The sequence below is a fragment of the Furipterus horrens genome, unplaced genomic scaffold (assembly GCF_987537825.1).
Source record: "Furipterus horrens unplaced genomic scaffold, mFurHor1.1.pri manual_scaffold_9, whole genome shotgun sequence".
In the NCBI taxonomy this organism is placed as follows: Eukaryota; Metazoa; Chordata; class Mammalia; order Chiroptera; family Furipteridae; genus Furipterus; species Furipterus horrens.
The window spans coordinates 94446696-94468943 of NW_028327179.1; the positions used below are offsets into that span (position 1 = coordinate 94446696).

At 43.9% G+C, this 22248-nt stretch overlaps 1 protein-coding gene across 1 annotated transcript in view; it reads right to left on the minus strand.

The window, feature by feature from the left end:
* Positions 1-507: 507 nt before the first annotated feature.
* The window catches only part of SLC37A3 (solute carrier family 37 member 3), a 32655-nt gene continuing 10914 nt past the window's right edge, over positions 508-22248 (minus strand). The window contains exons 5-14 of the mRNA XM_090287584.1: positions 21609-21754; positions 16893-16989; positions 13983-14067; positions 13063-13241; positions 10682-10823; positions 9473-9574; positions 8823-8870; positions 7647-7798; positions 2613-2678; positions 508-1374 (exon numbers count right to left, since the gene is read on the minus strand). Of these exons, the coding sequence (XP_090143710.1) occupies positions 1282-1374; positions 2613-2678; positions 7647-7798; positions 8823-8870; positions 9473-9574; positions 10682-10823; positions 13063-13241; positions 13983-14067; positions 16893-16989; positions 21609-21754 (1110 nt within the window). The 3' untranslated portion in view covers positions 508-1281. The remainder of the gene's footprint in view (positions 1375-2612; positions 2679-7646; positions 7799-8822; positions 8871-9472; positions 9575-10681; positions 10824-13062; positions 13242-13982; positions 14068-16892; positions 16990-21608; positions 21755-22248) is intronic.

A 22248-nucleotide genomic window follows, 5' to 3' on the forward strand; every position in this document is an offset into this window, starting at 1 on the left:
CAAAAACGGCATAATCCCCATGCCCACCCTCCCTATTCACCCAATCTTGCCCCTGGCAACTTTTTGTTTGTTTGTTTCCCCAGATGAAAAAAGTCCTCAAAGGAAACTTTTGCCGATGAAGAAGAGATGAAACAAAAAACGGCAGAAGCACTAAAATGCATCAAAATCAACACATTCAAAAACAGTTCTGATCAGTGGAAAAACTTTTCGGTAGATGCACCGCATCAATTGGAGAGGACTTGGAAGGGGACTGAAGTCTAAACATGTAAGAATAAACAGACAATTTTTTATAAATGAGTTCTGGGGTATTTTTGGGTCCCCCCTCATAGTACAGAATTCACAGCCTTGAAGTCGTATACTCTATAAATTTCTAAAGGATACCTAAATACCCCTCAGGCCCTAGTGATCTGTTAATGTGATTCAGTGTCACGTACCTAATGCTTACTAGGACAAAAGGTCTTTCCTTTTTCTCTAATTTTAGTCTTCTGCTGAGGTAACTCAAGGAACCTGGTTGTGACCGAGATCAACACTCCGGAAATAAGGCTGAGCGGGTCAGCTTCCCGCTGGGTCCCAGACAGCAAGCCTGGAGTTGGGCACAGCAGCTGCGGGTCACACGCTGGAACGCTCACAGCTGATACCCTTTATGGTCCTGGAAAGGGTGACGGAACACTTCCAGGAGTCAGAGTTAGTTTAGAATCAAGATGAAAAACAAGTTGACAACAATTTGACGGTATTTCTGCTTCTGCATGGAGTATTTTTCCCAGCGTGGTTAACAAAGGCATTCTTGGTCCACGGCAGGCTTGTACTGGATCCAGCTGGAGCACTCTACCAGGATTTGATGCTTCAAAGATGAGCCTCAGTTCCAAACTCATTTCCAAAGCAAAATGCAAAGAGCCTTTCTATTTATGGAGCCCCTCCTTGATATAAACCATGCACGGCAGCCTCGTGGCCACTTAGCTTTCCAGGCTGGAGAACAAGGGTCCAACTCCAATATAGCCTTTCAGGTTAGAGGGATAAACCTCAACAGGCCCAGCGAAGACACTGGCAGATTCACAGGCCATCTGTACATTCACGAAACAGCACTGAAGGCCATCAGCGGGAACTCCTGTAGTGTAGCAAAGCGGCCCAGCCCTCACACGGTCGGCATCGCAGGTGACACCGTGGAGAGGCTCGGCTATCTGAGGTTATGTTGGAGCGCCTAAGACAACCCCAAAATAGGGTGAATTAAAAGAAGTAACAGTCCTGATGTGTCTCCTATCATTCTTGTCCTTCCGGGGGCAGTCACTCACTCAGTACGCGAGCTTGTCGCCTTTGCAGAAGAGAGCGTATCTCCCTCACTATTAATGGCGAAATAAACAGAATGGTACAACTTGTCTGTGAAGAGAGAAAAAGCATTAAATGTGTAGTAACAATTTCATTAAGTCTGTTGGAGTATCATGTTTCAAACATAATAATGATTTTGGACAATTACATTCATTCTGACTTCATACAAAGATAACTAATCTTCAATGAATTAGAAAATAATTTTGAAAATTGTAGTTTATATTACAAAATATTTAATGTTACATTACAGTGTCCAAAAAAAAAAAACCTGTTACATAAATTAAGTAATTTGCGACAGGTGAACAGAAAATCAATACTGGGGCTCAGATTAAAAACAGTGTTTCTTAAAATAAATCCAGTTTGTTTCTCTTACAATTTCTAGTATGATCATAACAGCAAGTTCACCAGGAGACACCTCCCTCGACTTAGCAGGGACGCAGAGGGGGACAGTTTCACGACCCGGGCTTCAGAAGCTAGAAGGCAGTTAGGCAGGAGAAAGCATCTTCTGTGACAGCAGGGAACGTAAGCCTTAAGGCAGCGCCAGGGAACTCCAGGTGCTGAGCCATCCCATATCCCATGACTCCCTGGGCAAGTCTGTAGTGTCTGGGCTTGGGACGGCTGAGGCTGCCTCCAATCAGGATGCTGTAGATTTAGGGTCAGCAAACTGGGTGCATCCCCTGGTGGACAAAGCTGTCACTCGACTCTCTCATGCAGACCTGTCTTGAGCACCTTCTCCCCAATAATGGGATAGACTACGTCACATGCTTATTCAGAAAGCAACATTTCAAAAGCACAAGGCCTTACTCCGTACTGGCTATTTCCCAGAAAGCACAAAATTTCAGCCAACGATGTCTAAGGCACACACATATTTTCTCAAGAGACTCAAGGTTCTTTCTAGAACCTGCACACAGCAATGCTTCTTTTTAACCCTGTGTGGCTTGGCACACACTGTAATTTCCTTCAGAATTTCCAAATTATATTTAGTAGACAGTACCCTGGAAGAGTACACTGATTAATGGCTGGTGATACTTTAAATAAAGTCTCTTGTCATTTTTTTCTGGTTTTATAAATGACAATATTCATTAGACTCGGGTCAAGGGCAAAATAAGGGCCCCTTTCTCTTCTTAAAAAAGAAATGACTTTTACACTAATAAAATGTTACTTTTCACAAAAGGGTCTCTTAAAAGCAATCCTTAATTTTGCTGGCTTAAGATGTGATTTAAGTAAATGCTTTGAACTAAATTAATAAGAAAATGTACTAATTCAAAAACAGGGGGACACACACTTACCATGAGAATGAAAAAGTAGAAAACCCACATCCACCCTAGGTCGTCCTGGATCAAAGACACTAAATACTACAAGGGAGAAAAGCAAATTACAATATGACCCTTCATAATTAATACAGTGAAGTAGCTAAAAGCAGATTAAACGTGGCTCTTCTGAGAAATAAGAAGGGAGGCAGGATCTGTGTAGCGTGGTGCAGTTTACAAAGCGCTCGCACATACGCGTTCCCACGTGAACTTCCTAACGGCCTTCACTCTGTAAGCCGGCAGTCAAACACAAAACTGCCTACCAGAAGACGTGAGTTCAGAAGGCTTATTTCTATTCATTTTGCTACTGAGAGAGGAAGAGCTACATCCTCGAGGCACTTCCGCTGAATCATTCTTTCTCCCAATGAAAGGTGCTATAACTGATGCTTTCAAAAACAGCTGTCTTTTAAGTATACCACTCATTATACAATCATGCCGCTGGCTCGTGGGATTACTGTATGACTTTAACATCCTACCACATAGTCTTTTACTTTCTTTTCAATAAATAAAAACAGCATTTAACCCATTTTATTAAGGGAAACTGTGGAACACAAAAGCTGCCATTTTACCCAGTTTTCAGGGCACAGCTCAGCGGCATAGAACACATTCACCGCCATCGCACAACTGTCACCGCCCTGTTTACAAAACGCCCCCTCACCCCCAACAGAACCTCGGTACCCATCAGGCCGTAACTCCCAGTCGCCCCCTCCTCCCCAGGCCCTGGAAGCCTTTCGTGTGCTTTCTGTCGCTGAATTGGCCTATTCCGGGTATTTCAGGTTAAGTGGCTTCACACAGTATCTGTCCTCTGTGTCTGGCTTATTTCACTTGCCGTAATGCCTTTAAGGTTCCCTCATGTTGTTCTGCACATCGGAATTTCACTCCTTTTCATGGCTGAATAATATGCCATTGTACAGATATACCACCTCTGTTTACCCACTTGCCCACTGGTCAGCACTTGGGTTGTTTCCACCTTGTGACTATTACAAACAGTGCCACGGTGAACACTGGCATGCAAATATCTGACACCCTGTTTTTAATACACTGGGGACATATACCTGGGAGTGGACTGCTGGGTCATATGGCAATTCTAACATTTAACTTTCTGAGAAACCGCCCCCGTGTTTTCTGTAACACCCGCACCAGTCTACATTCTCACCAGCAATGCATGCTGACTCCACCTTCTCCACATCCTCATCAATACCTGTTGTTGTTTTTTTAATTATAGCCATCCTAACAGGTGTGAGGCGGTATCACATTGTGTGTTTTTGATTTGCACTTCCCTAGTGACTAAGAACGTTGAGCATCTTTTCATGTGCTTATCAGACATTTGTACGTATTTGTCATGAAAATTTGTCCCTACATTTTCTTCTACAAGTGTTATAGTTTTAGCTTTGAAAGTTAGGTATTCGATCCATTTTGAGTTAATTTCTATGTGTGGTATAAGGTAAGGATACAAATTAATTCATTTGCATGTGTATATCCAGTTTTCCAGCACCATTTGGTGAAAAAAACATTCTTTCCCATTAAAATGGTCTTGGCACCCTTGTCAAAAATCAACTGACCATAGCCCTGGCTCAGTTGGGTGGCTCGATTGGTTGGAACGTCATCCCGTGCACCAAAAGTTTGTGGGTCCAATCCCCGGTCAGGGCACATACCTAGGTTGTGGGTTGATTCCCAGTCGGGGGGTGTACGGGCGTCAACTGATCAATGCCTCTCGCATCAATGCCCCCCCCCCCATCCCGCCTTCCCCTCTCTCTAAATCAATAAAAACATCCTCAGGTAAGGACTTTAAAAAAAAGGTCAACTGACCTAGATGTGAGTTTAACTAACCCATGTTCTTTGATCGAGCCCTGGCTGGTTTAGCTCAGTGGATTGAGCGTCGGCCTGCGAGCTAAGTGTCGCTGGTTCGATCTTCCAGTCAGGGTACATCAGAGAAGGAAAACTCTGACTCCAAAAAACCTCCGCTGCCTTGCGGCATACCTCTTCAGGGGAAAGGCTAAGGGAGTAAACCCCGACAGAAAATTCGGAGCCGGAGTCCCTAAGGCGGTTTGACGTTGTAGTCAACACCGGCAACTCCTGCGGCGCACCTGAAGCCAAGCTGTATTGACTCCGTCTTTCCCTTGGACCCTTCAGCTGCGAAGAGAGGGGGGGTGTGCTGCATGGGCAACAGCAGACCCTCCATATTACCCTGCCCAGGCTCTGTAGCTTCAGCGTCATCGCAAGATGTCGATTCAACACGGGAGGAGACAGATACCGTGTCACTGCCGAGTTGGACTGCACAACCATTCTCGGCGGTGCAGATAGACTCTTAAGAAGCTACACCATCGTCTCTCGAGACGGACGGCTGCCGACGTTCTTTGATCACATTACTTATGAGCTTTATAAATGGAAGAAATTAAAGCTGAACAATTTAGTGACTTAGCCTCGATCACATCTCAGGAAGCAAAAAAGCAGAGGTCTAGTCACCCATTAAAGGAAGCACAGTGGCCGTCCAAACGCTGACCGCTGCTTTCTCTTTCTTTTTGGTAACTTCATTGACCTACGGTTCACATAAGATGAAGTTCCCCCGCTTAGAGAGTAAAACACAATGGTTTTTGGTACACTCACAGCGCTGTGCAACAATCACTGTCATCTGAGTTGAGACCACTTTTCATCACCCCCAAAAGGAACCTTGTACCTGTTAGTAGTCACTTCCGAGGCCTATCCAACCCTAGGGAACCACTAATCTCCTCCCTTATAAATTTGCCTGTTCTATGTACTTCATTAGAATAAAACATAGACAACATGTGGTCTTTCATGATTGGCTTCTTTCACTTGGCATGTTTTTTAGGTTCATCCATGTTGTGCCATCTGTCAGTCCTTCATTTCTCCATAACTGCCAAATACCACTCCTTTATATAAATAAGCCACATTTTATTTACCCATTCATCAGTGGACGGACATCTGAATTATTGCTACTTTTTAGCTCCAGTGTTTATGTGGACACCCGCTTTCACTTTCCTTGGATAAATACTGCAGTTCAGTCTTACTGAGCCCCTGCTAGTTGTCGAAAACATACTAAGTGTTTGGAACATGAAGATGAAGCACCAGAGATCCCGCTCTTGAGGAAAGCAGAGCCGGGCACGGTGGGTAAATAAGCCTGTAAGTGTGAGACACCGAACGGTGTTTCAGTAGAGGTATGTGCCAACTGCTGGGAAATCAGGAGGAAAACTACTTTTCTATTGGGAAGTCAAGGAAGGGTAGGGAGAACAAAGTTATTCAAGGTGGGCAGCTAGAGAGAAGGCTGATAAGAGTCTATACTGGTAAGTCACGGAGCTTAAGGTTTCACACCCCAGGCAATGCAAAGTCTTCCAAAAATCAACACAAAAGGAGAATGAGTAAAGCTAAGGAGGACTTACTCCTGATCCTGCTGCCCAAACCGAGAGCGCTCCCCAGTTAGGAATCGGAGACTGGCAGGTGAGACATTCTAAATAACGGTAAACTCCCTGAACTGTTCATTGTAATCCACTCATGTGATTCATGAAGAAAACATCAGCAAGGAAGAATACCAAACTACAGCAGTTTTCAGAAAAAGATGCCTAAAACAGTCACTCCTTACCGCTTAGATAAAGACATCTAACTGGCAGCCAAAGTATTTTTTTGGTTCCTACTCCAGAGCATAATCAAGCAAGCAATTTCTCCTACCTCTGCTAAGTTTTTTTCCCTTTAGCCTCATAATCAAATATGCAAAGCATGTCAAGCCATGCCAATCATTCATTCTATAGCCTGAATGTCTGCTGTGTGCCGGGCACCAGGCCTGGTGCTGGGGCTACAGCTGGGCACAAAGCAAGCCAAAGGCTGCCCTCGCAAAGCTGCTGCTGCTGTGGGAGAAACTGACAATAACAAATAAAGACGTACCACATGGCTGGAGAGTGGTAAGTATTAAGATGGCTTCTTTTCCTTAATATAAGCCCTCTCATTAACAAGTGGGTATCAGTGATCTATCCCCACTAAGGAAGCAAAACAGTAATGACCTAAATGTCAAAACTACAGACCTTTTCCTTCCATTCCCCTCCCTGCCCTCTCCACATCTATGGTCTTACTAACAACCCCCCAATTCTGGGTTCCTGTTTCTCTGACCACTGACCATTGTTCTCTCCCAGTTAACATCTCATCACTTCTGTATTTCAACACATGGTTACCCGCGTGGATGATTCTCAAATCCTGATTTCTGCAAAATTAGCAATCAGTGACCTGCAGTGGTATGCCCTAGGAGAGGCATGACTCATGACTGCTCCAGACAAGATTCCTTTCTGAGATAAGGCTGCATTTAAGCAAAAAAAAAAAAAAAAGGATCAATCTGAAGACTTCTAACTACCTGTAGTAGGCCAATCTCAGCCTAGAAGACCTCAAACCTCAGAGCACAGAAGAACCACTAGGAAGGCTTGCTGAAATACAGATCCCCAGGCAACGCTGCGGAAAGCTCAGAGTTCTGCACTTCTGATGAGAATCCCAGACGACCCTGATGTGAGACACATATCAACTGCCCTCTGAGACACAGCTGTCAGAAGCCGAGAAAGCAGCTCTCAGCAGCTGCAGGCCCTGGCCACTTCTGTTGGGGATCCTTGTGATGAGTGTGTACGCGTGTGCGTCTGATACGGTTTGCGCGTCAGGTGGGGGATAATGAGAAGCATGTGTCCCATGGCCTCCTTGCAGTGTCAAGTTCAGGCTGGAAAGCAGGGGGTGGCAGGCTGGGACTGGGGATCTCTATCTGATGAGGTGTGAGGTGTGAGCTTATTTCCAGACAGAAAGAGTCTGGAAGTAAAAGTGGAAAAAAGGAGCTAAAACTGTAGAGGTGCCTTCCCAGTGATGTCACATCAGCTGTATCCCCGAGAAGACTAACCCCCCCAGGCTCTCAGCACAGCACAGCACAGCACAAGAGTGCCCCCTACTGTGGCCCAGTGGGCAGGTATAAACTCTTCCACAGGAAGGACTACTTAACACTCCATCTCAACCCCTCTCCTGCCCACTCACCTGGCCCACGGCAGCACCAATGCTCCCAGTTCCGTCAACAATGCCTGTGACGGTGGCCAAAGCCTCGCTGCTCCCTTGGATCAGCTCTTGGCGACCCAGGTCGGCAGAAATAGCAGAGCTGATCATATTAGAAGGTCCACCAATGAAAAATCCTGAAGTCACAAAGAAAACATGTTCTTATTAAAACACTATTCATAACTCCACCAGGAATCTATTGAATAAGCCAAATTTTTATCCCACAATTTTAATCGACATGTTGGAGAAAAAAAACAGAGACACCTGTAGTAGCATAAACAATAAAACATTTAAAAATGTGTTGGAGAGAAACGGAAAAAAGGGGGAAATAACCAGTAAAAGTGGAAATTCTCCCAGGTAGTAGTTACCATCCACTTTCCTGAAATCCCTTCTTGAATTACATGACATGCCAGCATATTTTATAGCAACCAAAGATATAAAGCATACAGTGAACACACAGCCTTTCTCACCCTGTGAAGTGTGCATTTGATGATAACTAATTGCACGCGCTTGTCAAATTCTATCATGGCAGAAGTGGATCACAGAGCATGGGACTACCAGATTCAACCAAACAGAATGAAGGAAGGAGAGAGCACAGAGAAACGTGGCGTGACCACTGCAGGCGGCCCTGCCTGCCACCGCTCTCAGGGAGGCTGGCCCAGGACCACACAGGCGTTGGCCCACGGGCATCTGCTAACACGGCTGGAATCAGTTCCCTGAGCCTCAGGCAGCATGAGCGGCTCTCACTATGCTGAGTATGATCTAAAGTTTAAAACTAAGGGATTTTTCTATAACATGGTGCCTAACGGCACTCAACTGTGTCACCTGGGGCTAGAGTGAAGAAATACTGACCAATTCCAAAACAGGAGGCAAAACTAGCTATACCAGGCTTTTTAAAAGCTGGTGAACTGATGTCCAATGAGGCAGCTTCCTAAGCCACTTCCGGAAGTGATGTAAGAAGCTGGGCAGCGATCAAAACTGTGAGGGCGCCTCTGTCCAAAGGGACCGATTCTGTAACAAAGGACTGAGGGGTCACATAATAGACAGCAGAGAAATAGAGGCTGGAGGAGCTGCCTTTCCTTTTACCATGTGAATTCTGTACTGAAGGTTTCAGTGTTACCTAGAGAGGAAAGAGAACAGGAAAAGGAGCAGACACCATACCTGTGACAGCCATCAGAAGAGCATTAATGGACTTATCGTTCGGAGAACCTGTGAGGAGAGACAGAAACAGCGCGCTGACTTGAAAAACACATGACGTGCGCCTCCACGGGACAGTCCGCGAAGATCTGGGTCTCTGTGGCCCCACAGATTGCGCCCAGACACAACAAAGGGATACAACTCTGTCACGGCCGCTTCCAACTTTTATTTGTAATGTCTGCCTCTTGCGGTGCTCAAGCTAATGAGACTCCTAAAAGCTACAGAAAACCCTGCTCCCTTCGCGGCAGCATCTTAAGGGACATATACCAAACCGACTAATTAGCATCTTTCCTCTTCTGAAACCTTTTCCCTTTTATTGTTTTATTGGCTCTAATGCCTGTCCCTCTGGAGCCTACCCTCAAACAGAGCATATACACTCCCAAGCCAGCTTTTAAATAAACCAACAAAGCAGAAGAGATGCCCGTTTCCTCCCCGACACAAATAAAACTATGTGGTGATGCTTCCACCAGGTATTTACAGACAACACAGAGGTCCCACATCATGCCTTTGTAGCGGGTCTCAAGGATCCCCACCCCAGGGTTGATACTGATTCAAGGCAGATGCCTCAGTCCTAAGAGATCAGGAAAATAATTTAATTGCAAGAGAATACTCACGGCTGTATCCAACCAGGGACCCGATTGCCAGAAGCAGACTCAGAGCTAGAACCGGTGCTCTCTTCTGTAAGACGTCAGAGATGAAGCCCTGCAGAGTTCCCCCTGAACACAAAGAGGGCACACAATCAAACTCATTTATAATTTAGCTCCATCACCTGATACTTGCTCATCAGGTACCCTCCACCTGCTCTCAGAGTCCTAAGTCTGGTCTATCCAGAAGGAGGGTTGGCTCCCCTACAAAGTTACCTCCATAATGTCCTTTTAGGAAGATGACCTGGCTTAATTGTCACAATGGCTAATTGGGACAAGGCACCACAAAGCAGACACCAAAATAAGGAAAAAGAGACAATCACCAAAACCACCCACTCTCCCTGTTGTTTTCCCTCTTCGCTGGTTCGATTCCTGGTCAGAGCACATGCCTGAGTTGCAGGTTTAGTCCCCAGTCGGGGCACATGTATGAGGCAACCAATCTTTCACACATTGATGTTTTTCTCCCTCTCTTTCTAGAACCCTCTTTCCCGACCCTCTAAAAATAAAATCTTAAAAAAAAAGTTTTTAATAGAATAAGGACAAACAAGTTGAAATACAACAAGAGTAAGATCCCCTCAGGTTACACTGGGTGCTTTCATGGGCTCAGGGCAGTTCAGTCTTGCCAGGATTCTAAGTGTAAACACCACAGAAAGGACTCTAAGGTTTTGTCACAGCCATTTAAGTGCATTCTGTACGTCTGACGTCTGTCTTATTATCTCCCTGTTTATACTTCCAGCTATAACAAAAAGTTGCTACCAAAATCTGCTGTGTCCAAAACAGCCACAAAATAGTCACAAATATTAATGTCTGCTGTTATTCCTACTGCTATGATCTGAAAATCTATACACTGAGCTAACGTGTATAGCTAAGAGTTAAGACATTACTGGAAGTGTAAGCAGGTTACATTAAGAGAGGTCACAGAGGGAGACGCCCAAGACAAAAGAAGCGCTCCGTCAGCTAGGGACTGAGAACTAAGAGCCCATGAATCACAGGGCTGCTGTGGGCTGGGTCTTCTTCTCTACGGACTTTTTTTTTTAAGAGTTTGACTGTTTACTGGTAGGAGAGTTTAGGAAAAATGGCTGTGGAATAAGTAATAAAAGGTTAAATGATGTCATATTTCATAACCCAGGAAAAGATTACTAGTGACTATTATAGAAAAAGATGCATCACGGGCCTTACCTATAATCCCTCCAACGTCATACCAAATGGACAGCTTGTCAGCTTCGGCCTCCTTCCATCCAAAGTTGTTACTCAGGTAGAAGGGCAACCAGAAGAAGAAGGAGTAGTTCACTAGCTTCAGGCAGGCATAGGCCAGTGAGTACTATAAGAAAAACATGAAATTATCAATAAGGAACAGCACAGCACAGCAGGACCACAACTTCTAATGAAATTAAAAAGCAAAACAAAATAGAGGTGTTTGGGACAAATAGTACCTGATAGTAAAATTAAACATTTCTACAAATTCCAATTGGCCTGACTTTATCTGGCCTCCCTCTTCTCTTTAACCCCATGAACTTTTAGAAAGGCATGTACAGCAGGCCTTTGGGACAGAAAACACATATGATCATCTCCTAATTCTCCCCAGTTTCTTCTCCTTTTGTTCTGTGGTAGAAGCAAACCAGTGTTTTGAATCTACAAGGCAGGGCACATACTCATATTTCTTTATTTAGATGAAGATTAAAGTTATTAATGCCACTGACTAGCATTAACCATAAGCAAATAAATCCAGTAAACATCACAGCTTCTACTGCTTGCAGCCAAACTATTTTAGCTCTGCTACTTCCCGCAAAGTTAATATTATGAAAAACAACATGACTAAACTATAGTTTCAAGGTCTAAAAAAGGAAATCAACATCACAACTACTTTCACATTACGGTTTCCATAAGCTTTACATTTTCACACCCAGTGGAACGCAGAGCATCTCTGGTGGGTCAAAAAGGAAAGAGCAGGGCTGTTGTGGGCCTCGTGGCTCTACTTCTACAAATAAAAGTTGCAGCTGCCTTAAGATCGCAGCGGCGCTAAGACGCCTATATTCAACACATTATTACCAGGAAATCCTGACATTTAGCATCAAAGGAAAGAGGGGGAGGAACAGAGAGACGGACTTCAAAGGGTGTCTGGCTAGTATATTCTTTTCCCTGGAGCTGCCAGTTATTCCCTAGGTATCACTTGTTTTAAAACAGCTTCCCGGCCAGGCAACAGCCACCCCCTAGAGAGCCCAGTCCCAATCACGGTGCATTATGTCCAGACAGTCTGCTCCAGAGACAAAGGAATTGAATTAACTGGATTTCCGTTATGTCCCTACCCAGGTCCGGGAACAGCAGCTTGGGAAATACAGAGGAACAGCAGAAGAGTCCATATTTAGTCACAACAAATTTAAGTTCTATCTCAGAAATTAATCTGTTACCAGCAGATTATTTTAATAGTTAAAATATACTAATCATTAGCATAAGAACAGGCCTAAAGAAACTTGCATTTCCCTTATATTACACATCACATTTTAAAGAATCATGGGAACTTACATTTTAACTCATACTGAACTGTTTGCAAATGTGGTTCTCTTACGTAGCCTGGGGGCGTAGGCAGAATGAAACTGACAGGCATGAGACAGACAACCTGCAGATTCTGATTCTAGCTCAGGGGTGACATTCAGAAGCACCAATGAACAATTAAATAAAAACAGGTGCATGTTCACAATATAATAACCCAACGTTCCAGACCCCAGGGAAGACTGGTGTGCTTTCTACTCCACGGGAAGGGGAACTGAGACACGAGGGTGGGCTGGTGACCCACCCCAGGCCCCACAGAGAGTTAGTGGGTACGCTGGAAACATAACCTAGGCCTCTCAACTTCCACTCCCATCCATGCTAGAGTGCCCGAAACACCAAGACAGAAAAACTGCTGCAGAAGGGATTTAGTTCAGACGTTAGGAAGTTCTCCTGAGTGTAAAGGCTGTGGGAACACTGGCATGCATTACCAAGAAATACTGTGGAGTATTCTGCTCTGGGCCTTTCGATAAAAGAGCAGACAACTGCTCCCACCTAAAATAAGGATATGGGCAGTGACGGCGGACTTAACAACCCACCCAGAACTCCTCTCGGTTGAATTCAGTTTTATAATACTGCAGCAGGCCAAAAAGTATGTATTTAAACCTGACTTTGCCTTCTTACTCGAATGCTAGAGCAGGGCCAGCAAGCCAGGGCTCAAGGCCAAATCTAGCCTGCCCGCTCGTTCCACGTGACCCACGGCTTCTTTTGCTCTCCAGTTAAGTAGTTTGTGGCAGGGGCTGTGCAGTCTCCCCAAAGCTGAAAACGTTTATTATCTGGCTCCTCACAGAAAAGGTTTGCTGACCTCTGAATTAGGTGTCAAAAAAAAATGTCAAGTGGTGCCAATATAAAAATAAGCTGAGGTCACTATCCAATGTTCCTCTGAACATATGTGCCTAAAACGAAGTATCAGAGAGGAGCTAAATACTTAAAGATGCTTCATCCTGGGCAGAGTTCACCCCTAGATCACCGTATCACACCAGGTGCTGTAAGGACACCTGAATGAGCCTTACCGGGATAACTCCAGGCAGGCAACAAGCCTGATAGAAGCTTATTGCCTTGACGTGGGCGACAGTACTGCCTTCTTGGATGGAATAATTAGCCTCATACTCATCTTCATTTTCACCACCATTAATTAATGGCCTGTGCGAGTCTTCTTCAACATTTTCTTCTGCCTCAATACCTGGGAGACCTAAAACAACAGTAACAGCCATAATTTATAGTGCCTTCCAGGTGACTGGCACTGTGCTAAGTGTTGTGCAAGTATCATTACTTATGGGGTCAATATTATTTTATTTCCATTTTATAGCAGAAGCAACAAAGTTCAGAGGCCAAGGTCAACTAAGTTCAATTAAGGTCACATAGCAACAAACCCAGGTCTCTAATTCTACTTTATCAGGCTTCAAAGCAATGTGTTTTCAACTAAATCACAATAGCTCTCTTACATACAAAAAGAAGTTAATTACATGCTATTAAATTGATGTGCTTCTTTAATAATATTCAAAAGAGGATCGTACATCTATTTGCTTCTGTGGTTTTGCTTGTACCAATTCTGTATTTAACCAGAGATAAGCATCATGCTAAATTATTTTTCTGAAGGAAAAGAAATCTGTCTCAACAAGTGAAATTAGGAACACATCCATGCTAATTTCTAACCAGTGTCCCAATTATAAAACTCATTTGCAAACGATGAGTTTTCCCTGTATCTGTAGAAGATGAGCCTCACTCCCCTCAAATATGTGAGGCCAGGCCCAGCTTAGCTGGACACAGGACGCAAACAGCAATCCTGCTCCTTTAATTCACTGGAAAGGGTTCACAGTTCTCCCAGGAAGGAAAAAAAAAAAAAAAAAGAGAGACTGGCTGTCCCAGCCTCAGAGTTCTCTCCACCAATAATAGTGAGATGTTCTGAACAGAAGCAACAGCTTGTCCTCACCAATTTCTTCAGGTGACACCAGGAGTCCAAAGAAGATGATGATCCCACCAGCAAACTGCACGGCCGCCGTCACCAGAAAGGCATACTGCAGGAGAGAGGGCAGGAGCTCCTTACAAGCTGGGACAGTCATCGGGGCATGTGTGGGAGGTGGGCGGGAAGGACTGGGAACCCGGGGAAGAAGTGAGTGCTGAGTACTTAGCCTGGGCCAGGCACTGAGCTGTGTTTTACCTGTGTTTTCTCTTCAGTTTTTCCAATGACTCTCGAGGCTCAGAGGACAATAACGGTCCCCTGAACACCGAGTGGTACTATTATAACTGTGAAATCAGGACCAGCTCCAAACACCTCCCTCTTTGCACCACAGAGCCCCCCATAAGAGATAGTATCTGCCATCAAAGGTATTTTACCCAGTTGAGGGGATCAAACAATAAGCAAAATAATACTATAAGGCAGCATGTAGCTGAATAAATGAGGAGGCCCACTGCTAATAAGAAACATGTATAGGAATTTAGAAGAAATTAATAGCTAAAGAGGCTAAAGCAGCTACACAATGCTTTAAGGAAGAGCTGGAAATCAAAGGAGCTGACCATCTTTCCAGGCACAACTGAAGAATGGGCACAGGGTGGGAGGCAGGGGGCTTCCGCTGGGAGGTAACAGGGGCTATAAAACTGATGTGGAGCATCTGAATAAAGAGCCCATAAAGACTAAAAAAAAAAAACTGATTTGGAAAGGTGAAATCAAGATTAAAGACTCTTGAAAGCCAGGCTGCATAGCTGAATTTTATTTATAGACAATGGAGCCTGGTACGGACAGACAGTCTGAATTTTTGAACAATCAGTGACAAAATAAGTGTTTTCAGGGGTCAGCTGTGGGACCATCACATAGGGCAAACAGAGATTCCCGTCTGAGCCAATGAGCACAATCCAAGTGTGAGGCTGAACAGCCTAGAACGAAGAAGACCGTGACACTGGAAGGACTTCCCATCAGTCCTCTGTAGACATAGGCCACACATTTACAGTTCAAGCAACAAAAAGTAGATGCGTAGTAAAAACTCTCCCCGCACCCCTCCTACCCAATCATATAACCATCGTTGTTACCACATTTCGCTTCCCAGAGATTGTTTTAGAAATATACAAGCCAATACAAATACGTACTCTGGACGTCATCCCCACTGTACACAAATGGCAGCACTTCATACACACCGTTTAGCAGTAGTGGTCCCTCAGTACTTGTCATTAATTAATTCTGACGAGTGACAACCAAGCACCAAGTGCTGAAACATTTTTTCTCGTCAAAATGTGATGCGTACCAGGTTTGACAAGTTCTGGAGCTGACGAGTACCGAGGTACCGCTACATGTACACCATGGAGATGTCTCTGCATCGATGTAGAGAGAGCTTTGTAATTCTGTTGCACAGCTGCACAGCGTCCCACTGAACAGGTGTATCATGGTTTAACTATGTCCCTGTGGGTTGACATTTGTTATCAAAGCTTTGCTGAAATAAATAACCCTGCAGATGTCACTGCGTGTGAAGTATTAACCTGTGGGGTTAATTCCTGCAGCTGTGATTTTGACAGACAGTCCCATATTGACCCCAAGAGGGTTTTTTACTTTGCCAACTATAATGCCTATTTCTTCACGTCCTCATAAACACAACATATAATCACACTTTTGGATTTTTACCAGTCTCATAACTATTCAGTGTAGTTTCTTTCTTTTTTACAGCATAGTTTTAATTTGTATTTCTCCTCCAACAACACCTACGCTCCACAGGGCAGAAACTTGTGTCCCTTTTGGCCAGTGTCCATTCTCTACTGTCTAGAGTCACTTAGAGGGACTTAATAAATATTAATGAAATAAAAGTACAAGTGAAGAGGAATTTCTTTTCATATGTTTATAAGCTGTTGCTATTCCCTTTTTATCAACTACAGGTTCAAGTCCTTTACCTTTTTTCTGTGTTGTTGGTCTTTTTCTTATCAATCTGTGGGTCCTTTTTTATACAGAAACATTGGGTCTTTATCTGTAACATGAATTGCAGCTACCTTTCCCAATTGATTGTCATTCAACTTGAGTGTTTTCCAGGAATATTATGTTTCAATCTGTCATGAGTTTGTTTACTATTAACACAAGCCTTGCCCTACCCAGACATAGCTCAAGGTGGTATTAAAAGGCCACAGTATTATTTCCTAAAAAGAAAATACATCTGAGATCTGTCTGAAAAAGTCCAGCCGTTGTTACTATAATGAGAATAGTTTGTGCCACATCAATGTAGCCTGGCAGCCAAGGAGCATGAACTAAAAATGCACATGTGTGAACAGTGACAATTACACTGTACTAGTCAGCTGGGGCAATAGATGCTGTTCAGTGAGCATGTGTACTCTGAGGTCATCACATTGAAGATGACTGAGTAATGAATCTGCATCAAATTTTGCTTTAAGCTTGAACATTCCTCCGTGGAAACTATTCAGATGACTCAGAAGGCCACAGCTATGGGCAACAGGTGACTGACAGCTTCATCACGACAATGCGCCTGCTCATGCATCATGTCTCGTGCAGAGTTTTTTAGCAAAGCATCAAATCACCCAGGTGACTCAGCCCCACTACAGCCCAGATTTGGTGCCCTGCGACTTCCGCCTTTTCCCAAAGCTAAAATCACCTTTGAAAGGGAAGAGATTTCAGATCGTCAATGAGGTTTAGGAAAATACGACAGGGCAGCTGATGGTGACTGGGAGAACTGTGTGAGGTCCCACGGTGCCTACTTTGAAGGGGACTGAGACCTCCTTGTCCTGTATACAATGTTTCTTTTATCTTCTTCAACAAACGTCTCTATTTTTCACAGTATGTGGCTGGATACTTTCTGGACAGACCTCATATATGTATATACTCGAGAAGAAGCTAGAAAGAAATACCTACCTCATAACCATACTGCAGAACAGAAGAGGCCAGGCACGCTCCCAGGATATTGCCCACTGAAGCACAGGCACTCCACAGACCAAACACCACTCCTCGCCTAAGACGGAGAACAGCGGAAAACAGAACGCAAGAGCATAAGAAGGAATTCAATCTGTGGTTCAAATACAAAATGGCCAAAACAATAAAAGTTCACACTACAGAGAATCAACATTCTATTTTAAGACTTTTTAAGTATATCCAAGTACAAGCAAAACATTGGGTCTCTTCAAACTCTAAGATTTTTTAAAAAGATTCTATTATTTATTTATTTTTAGAGAGAGGGGAAGGGAGGGAGAAAAAGAGGGAGAGAAATATCAATGTGTGGTTGCCTCTTGCACACACCCAACTGGGGATGTGGCCTACAACGGGCATGTACCCTGACTGGGAATCAAACTGGCAACCCTTTGATTCATAGGCCAGCACTCAATTCACTGAGCCACACCAGCCAGGGCCAAACTCTAAGATTTTATTATACTAAAGTTTAAATTGGAACTCATTGAAAGAAACTATTAAGAGAACTTAGAAGACAAGCCACAGATTAAATAGTGCATAACACTCATAAGACCTGTATCTGGAATATAAAGAAATCTCAAAACAGTTATATGAAAACAGACTGTGCAATTAAAATGTTAAAGAGTACAAATCTACCATCATCTCAAAATTTTAAAAATTTGAAAAGGGGGCCAAAGATTTTAATATACTTCACATACAAAAATATGATGCAATTAAGCACATGAAATGATGCTCAGCATCATCAGACATTAGGGAAATGCAAATTAAAACCACAATGAGGTATCATTATATGGCTACAGAATAGCCTAAGTCAAAAAAGACCAAGCACACCAGGCGCTGGCAAAGATATACAGAAACTAGAGCCCTTTAAACTCTGCTGGTAGAAATGCAAAATGGTACAACCATATCGAAGATATGGCCAATTTCTTAAAAAGATATAAACACATCTACCATATGATCCAGCCGTTCTATTCCAAGGTATTTATCCACAGAAAGGAAAACCTACGTCCACATAAGGATTTGTACACAAATATTCACAGTAACTTTACTTGTAATAGCCAAAAACGGAAAACAACCCAAATGGTCACCAACAGGTGCACAGATCAACAAACTGTAGTACAATTAATTACTGTTCCACTACGAAAAGGAATGGACTGTCAATATACAACATCAATGGATCTCTAACTATGCTGAGTGAAAGAGGACAAATAAGAAAGAGTACATAGTGTATGATCCCACTTTTATAAAATTTTAGAAAATTCCAGTTAGCCTAAGGTAACAGAAAGCAGATCAGCAGCGGTCAGAAGATGGCAGCAGGAGGGAGAGAGGTAGTGTTGGGAGGGGTGGGAGGAGGAACTGCCAAGGAGCATAAGGAAACTTTTGGGGGTGATGGATTGTCCATTATCTTAACCGTGCTGATGGTTTTAAGGGTGTATCCACGCCCAAACTCTGCGGATGGTACACTTTAAATATGTGTGGCTTATTGGACACCTCAATAAGGCTTTTTAAATGGATGTGTAGAAGAGTCTGGGGGGAGGAAAACTAACTTTTAGAACAGTCTTGGAGAAAAAATGATTAGCTCTGAATACAGGCAATGACAGTAAGGTTGGTGGAAGAAAACTGGTTACGAAAGTCAGTTTATTTAAAGTTCACATTTGTAGTTTATCTATTTGATACATATTAACACACTGTTAGATTATCTAGCTCTTTTGCCCTGACCAGTGTGGCTCAGTTGGTTGAGTGCCATCCTGCAAAAAGCGAAGGGTCATCAGTTCAATTCCCACTCAGGGCACATGCCTCACTTGCGAGGCAGGTCTGTGCAAGAGGTAACTGATCTATATTTCTCTCACACTGATGTCTCTCTCCCTCTCTTTGTCCCCCCCCTTCCCCTCTTTCTAAAAATAAATGAGTAAAGTATTTTTTAAGAAAGATTATCTAGCGCTTTAAACATTTTTATAACCTCATCGAGACAGAAGGAATCTTAGGATTGAAGAGCGGGCAACACGGAAGCATAAAGGCTGTTCAGAAGTCCGAGGGCTGCTAGCTCCAGCTGGGTAATTTCAAGCAACTCCCAGTAAGGCCCCGCGTCCCCGCCCGGGAAACCCCGTGCTCCTCGGGGACTGAGAGCAGGGGCTACAGGTGAGGGCTTGATGCTGCGTGAGCATGCAAATTTGAGTTACGGAGCCTCAGTTTGTTTTAACAAACTCTGACCCTCACAACCAGGAAAAGGGGCCTGACTCATCCAAGGTGACAGCTTTTCTGGACAATGTCCTCATAGCTCACTGAATTCCCCTGAGCCCCGGCTTCTTTCACCTGGAAAATAACTGATTTGAACGAGGTAATTTCTACATTCTTCCCCAGTGCTAAAATGCCCAGATCCTCTAAAATATGTAAGATCTGCGAGAGGGTTCTGGGAGCAAGAGTCAGAAGGGCAGGCTCTGAATAACACCTGCCGGCCAAAGGCCTGCTTTCTCCAGAAATTGGCTGAAGTAGTAACTGGGAGATGAGCTGTCATAGCCTTATTGGTACTTTCTGGTTTATTGTCACGTCTCATGGGAAAAGTCACCGTGTCCCAAGCAGTGCATCCTCAATTTCACTCACTAGTGTTTCTTGTTTAAAAACAAACTGTCTTACTTTCACAAAGAAACTGTAATGGCTTTCTTGAATGCTTTGTTTCTTTGCAGTTGATCCACAGAAACAACAAGGGGTCAGCCTGTCCTGTCATTGCTATCAAGTACTCACTGTCATTCAATTTATAAAAACTCAGATAAGAGTGATCTCAAAATGACACATGTCAAAGTCATTATCTTTGAGTGATAGGATTTCAGGTGGTTTTGCCTTTATTTCACTTTGCTCATCTGTATTACCTGGTTTGCCTATAATAAACAAGTAGCTTTTGTATAATTTCCAGAAATCAACAGCACATGAGCAGACAGCACCACCCACTCCAGAAGAAAGTAGAAGGATGACAGGGAACACGGACCTCTTAACTCAGTTCTGTGAAACCAGTGACGCCAGGGTTAGAACGACATAGAAGCCACTGGCACACGGCAATACGGGAGCATCCCGGGGAGCTGGGAGCCGAGAGGAGTCCTCGGAGCACGCACTGACCGCTGCCCAGGGGGACATGTCCAGTGCATACACTGGCTTTAACATAAATGTGCCAATAACAAAAGATAGAGCCATCGATGAAATAAATGTGTACCTCACAACACATCAATATGTATCTACAAAAAAGGATAGAAATTCAAATAATAATCTTCCTGAAATTGGAGTATCACAAATAATGATAAACAACAAAGCCAAGTCTTTGGGTATCTAAACTTATCTCCACCCTGTAAATTAAGTATGGTTCTTCCTGGTGGCCTACAAGAGACTTTAACAGGTGCCTATCCTCACACCTTGAACACACCACACACGCAAACTCAATACAATCTAATAATTACATAAAGGTTTAGGGGGGAATGCCCCAAAGTTTGGCATTCTCCAGCTCATCTTATTACAATCTTAGGTGAGTCCCATGAATCACTTTTGGCCCCAGCTTCCTTATCTCTCTGTGTTTTTTAAGATTTTATTTATTTTTAGAGAGAGGGGATGGGAGGGAAAGAAACATCAATGTGTGGTTGCCTCTCATGCACCCCGACCTGGGGACCTGGCCCGCAACCCAGGCACGTGCCCTGACTAGGAATTGAACTAGCAACCCCATGGTTCACAGGCTGGCGCTCAACCCACTGAGCCACACCAGCCAGGGCTCAGCTTCCTTATCTTTAATGGAAGAAGGCGAAAGAAGAGAAACGAGTCTCCAAAATGGAAAGGCAAAACCCTCAGGAAGATACATGATGGGCTGGCACACGAGAATTTATGTTCTCCAAAACGAGAATTAAAGAGAAAACTAAGACGCACTGCCTTAGCTACACTCAAAATCCGACGATGTAAAGCTAAAGGAGTTCATCATCACCAAGCCATTATTATATGAAATGTCAAAGGGACTTACTTAAGAAAAAGAAGATCAAAACTATGAACACTAAAATGACAACAAACTCACAACTATCAACAACTGAATCTAAAAAGTAAAAACAAAATCCAGCTAAGCAAACCAGAACAGGAACAGAATCATAGGTGTGGGGATCCTTTGGAGGGTTATCAGCTGGGAGCAGGGAAGGGGGAGAAATGGGGAAATGGTGCAGGGATTAAGAAGCATAATCAGTTGGTACAAAATAGACAGGGGGAGGTTAAGAACAGTATAGGAAAAGGTGAAGACAAAGAACTTATATGCACGACCCATGGACATGAACTAAGGGGGGTGGGATTGCTGGAGGGAAGGGGGGCACTGGGCAGAGGGGAGCAAAAGGGAAAAAAATGGAACTACTGTTAACAACATAATCAATAAAACATACTTAAAAAAAAGAAAAAAACCCTACGATGGCTGGAGAGTGCTGTGGAAGCGACTGATTGGGCCACATCGTCACTAAGGCCCGCCTCTCCATAAACTACCGTAAACCTTCTAAAACGAAGGGAGGACTGGCTGGTGTGGAAGAGACTGAGTTACCTGACAAGTCTGAACAATCCAATATGAAAACGACTTAAAAAGATGTGCTCGCTTCGGCAGCACATATACTGAAAACGACTTAAAAAGAGACATTAAAGAGGAACGAGGCGTCATACCCAGCTTTCCCAAACCAGTTGCCCATGACAGCCACCACGCAGGGCCACCCCGTGGACTGCAGCAGGCCATTCACAATCCATAGGCAGCAGTACAGCCACTTGTTGTAGAAACGCAGCCATTCTGTGACAGTGCCAAAGACAAACACCTTAGAGAAGAAGGGAAGAAAGAGGGACGTTAACATCCACATGGACACCTGGGTAACTGCAGCCGCCAGGCACGTCTGCTTCTGCGTGAAGGGACTACAGGCAGGGGACGGCCAGTGTCTAGACCCACGAGACGTGTGGCCGGCTCTTGGGATATGCCTGCTCCAAGCAGCACTGAGTGAGACAGCCACCAAACTGCCACCAACCAAAGAGGCGAAGATGTCAAAAAGCAAAAAGCTCAGGAATGATCATCCCTCCAACTTGTGTCTCCCACTCCAAAGAGTTAAGTCCTCACAGTCTGACCTCCTTTTACACCGCCTGACCCTTGAACAACAGGCGGGCTAGAGGTGCTGACCCCGAGCAGTCAGAAATCCATGCAGGTGTATGTATTCCATGTTGTATTCTTACACTAAAGTAAGCTAGGGAAATAGACATTATTAAGAAAATCGTAAGAAAAAATATATTTACAGTATCTATTGAAAAAAATCTCCATATA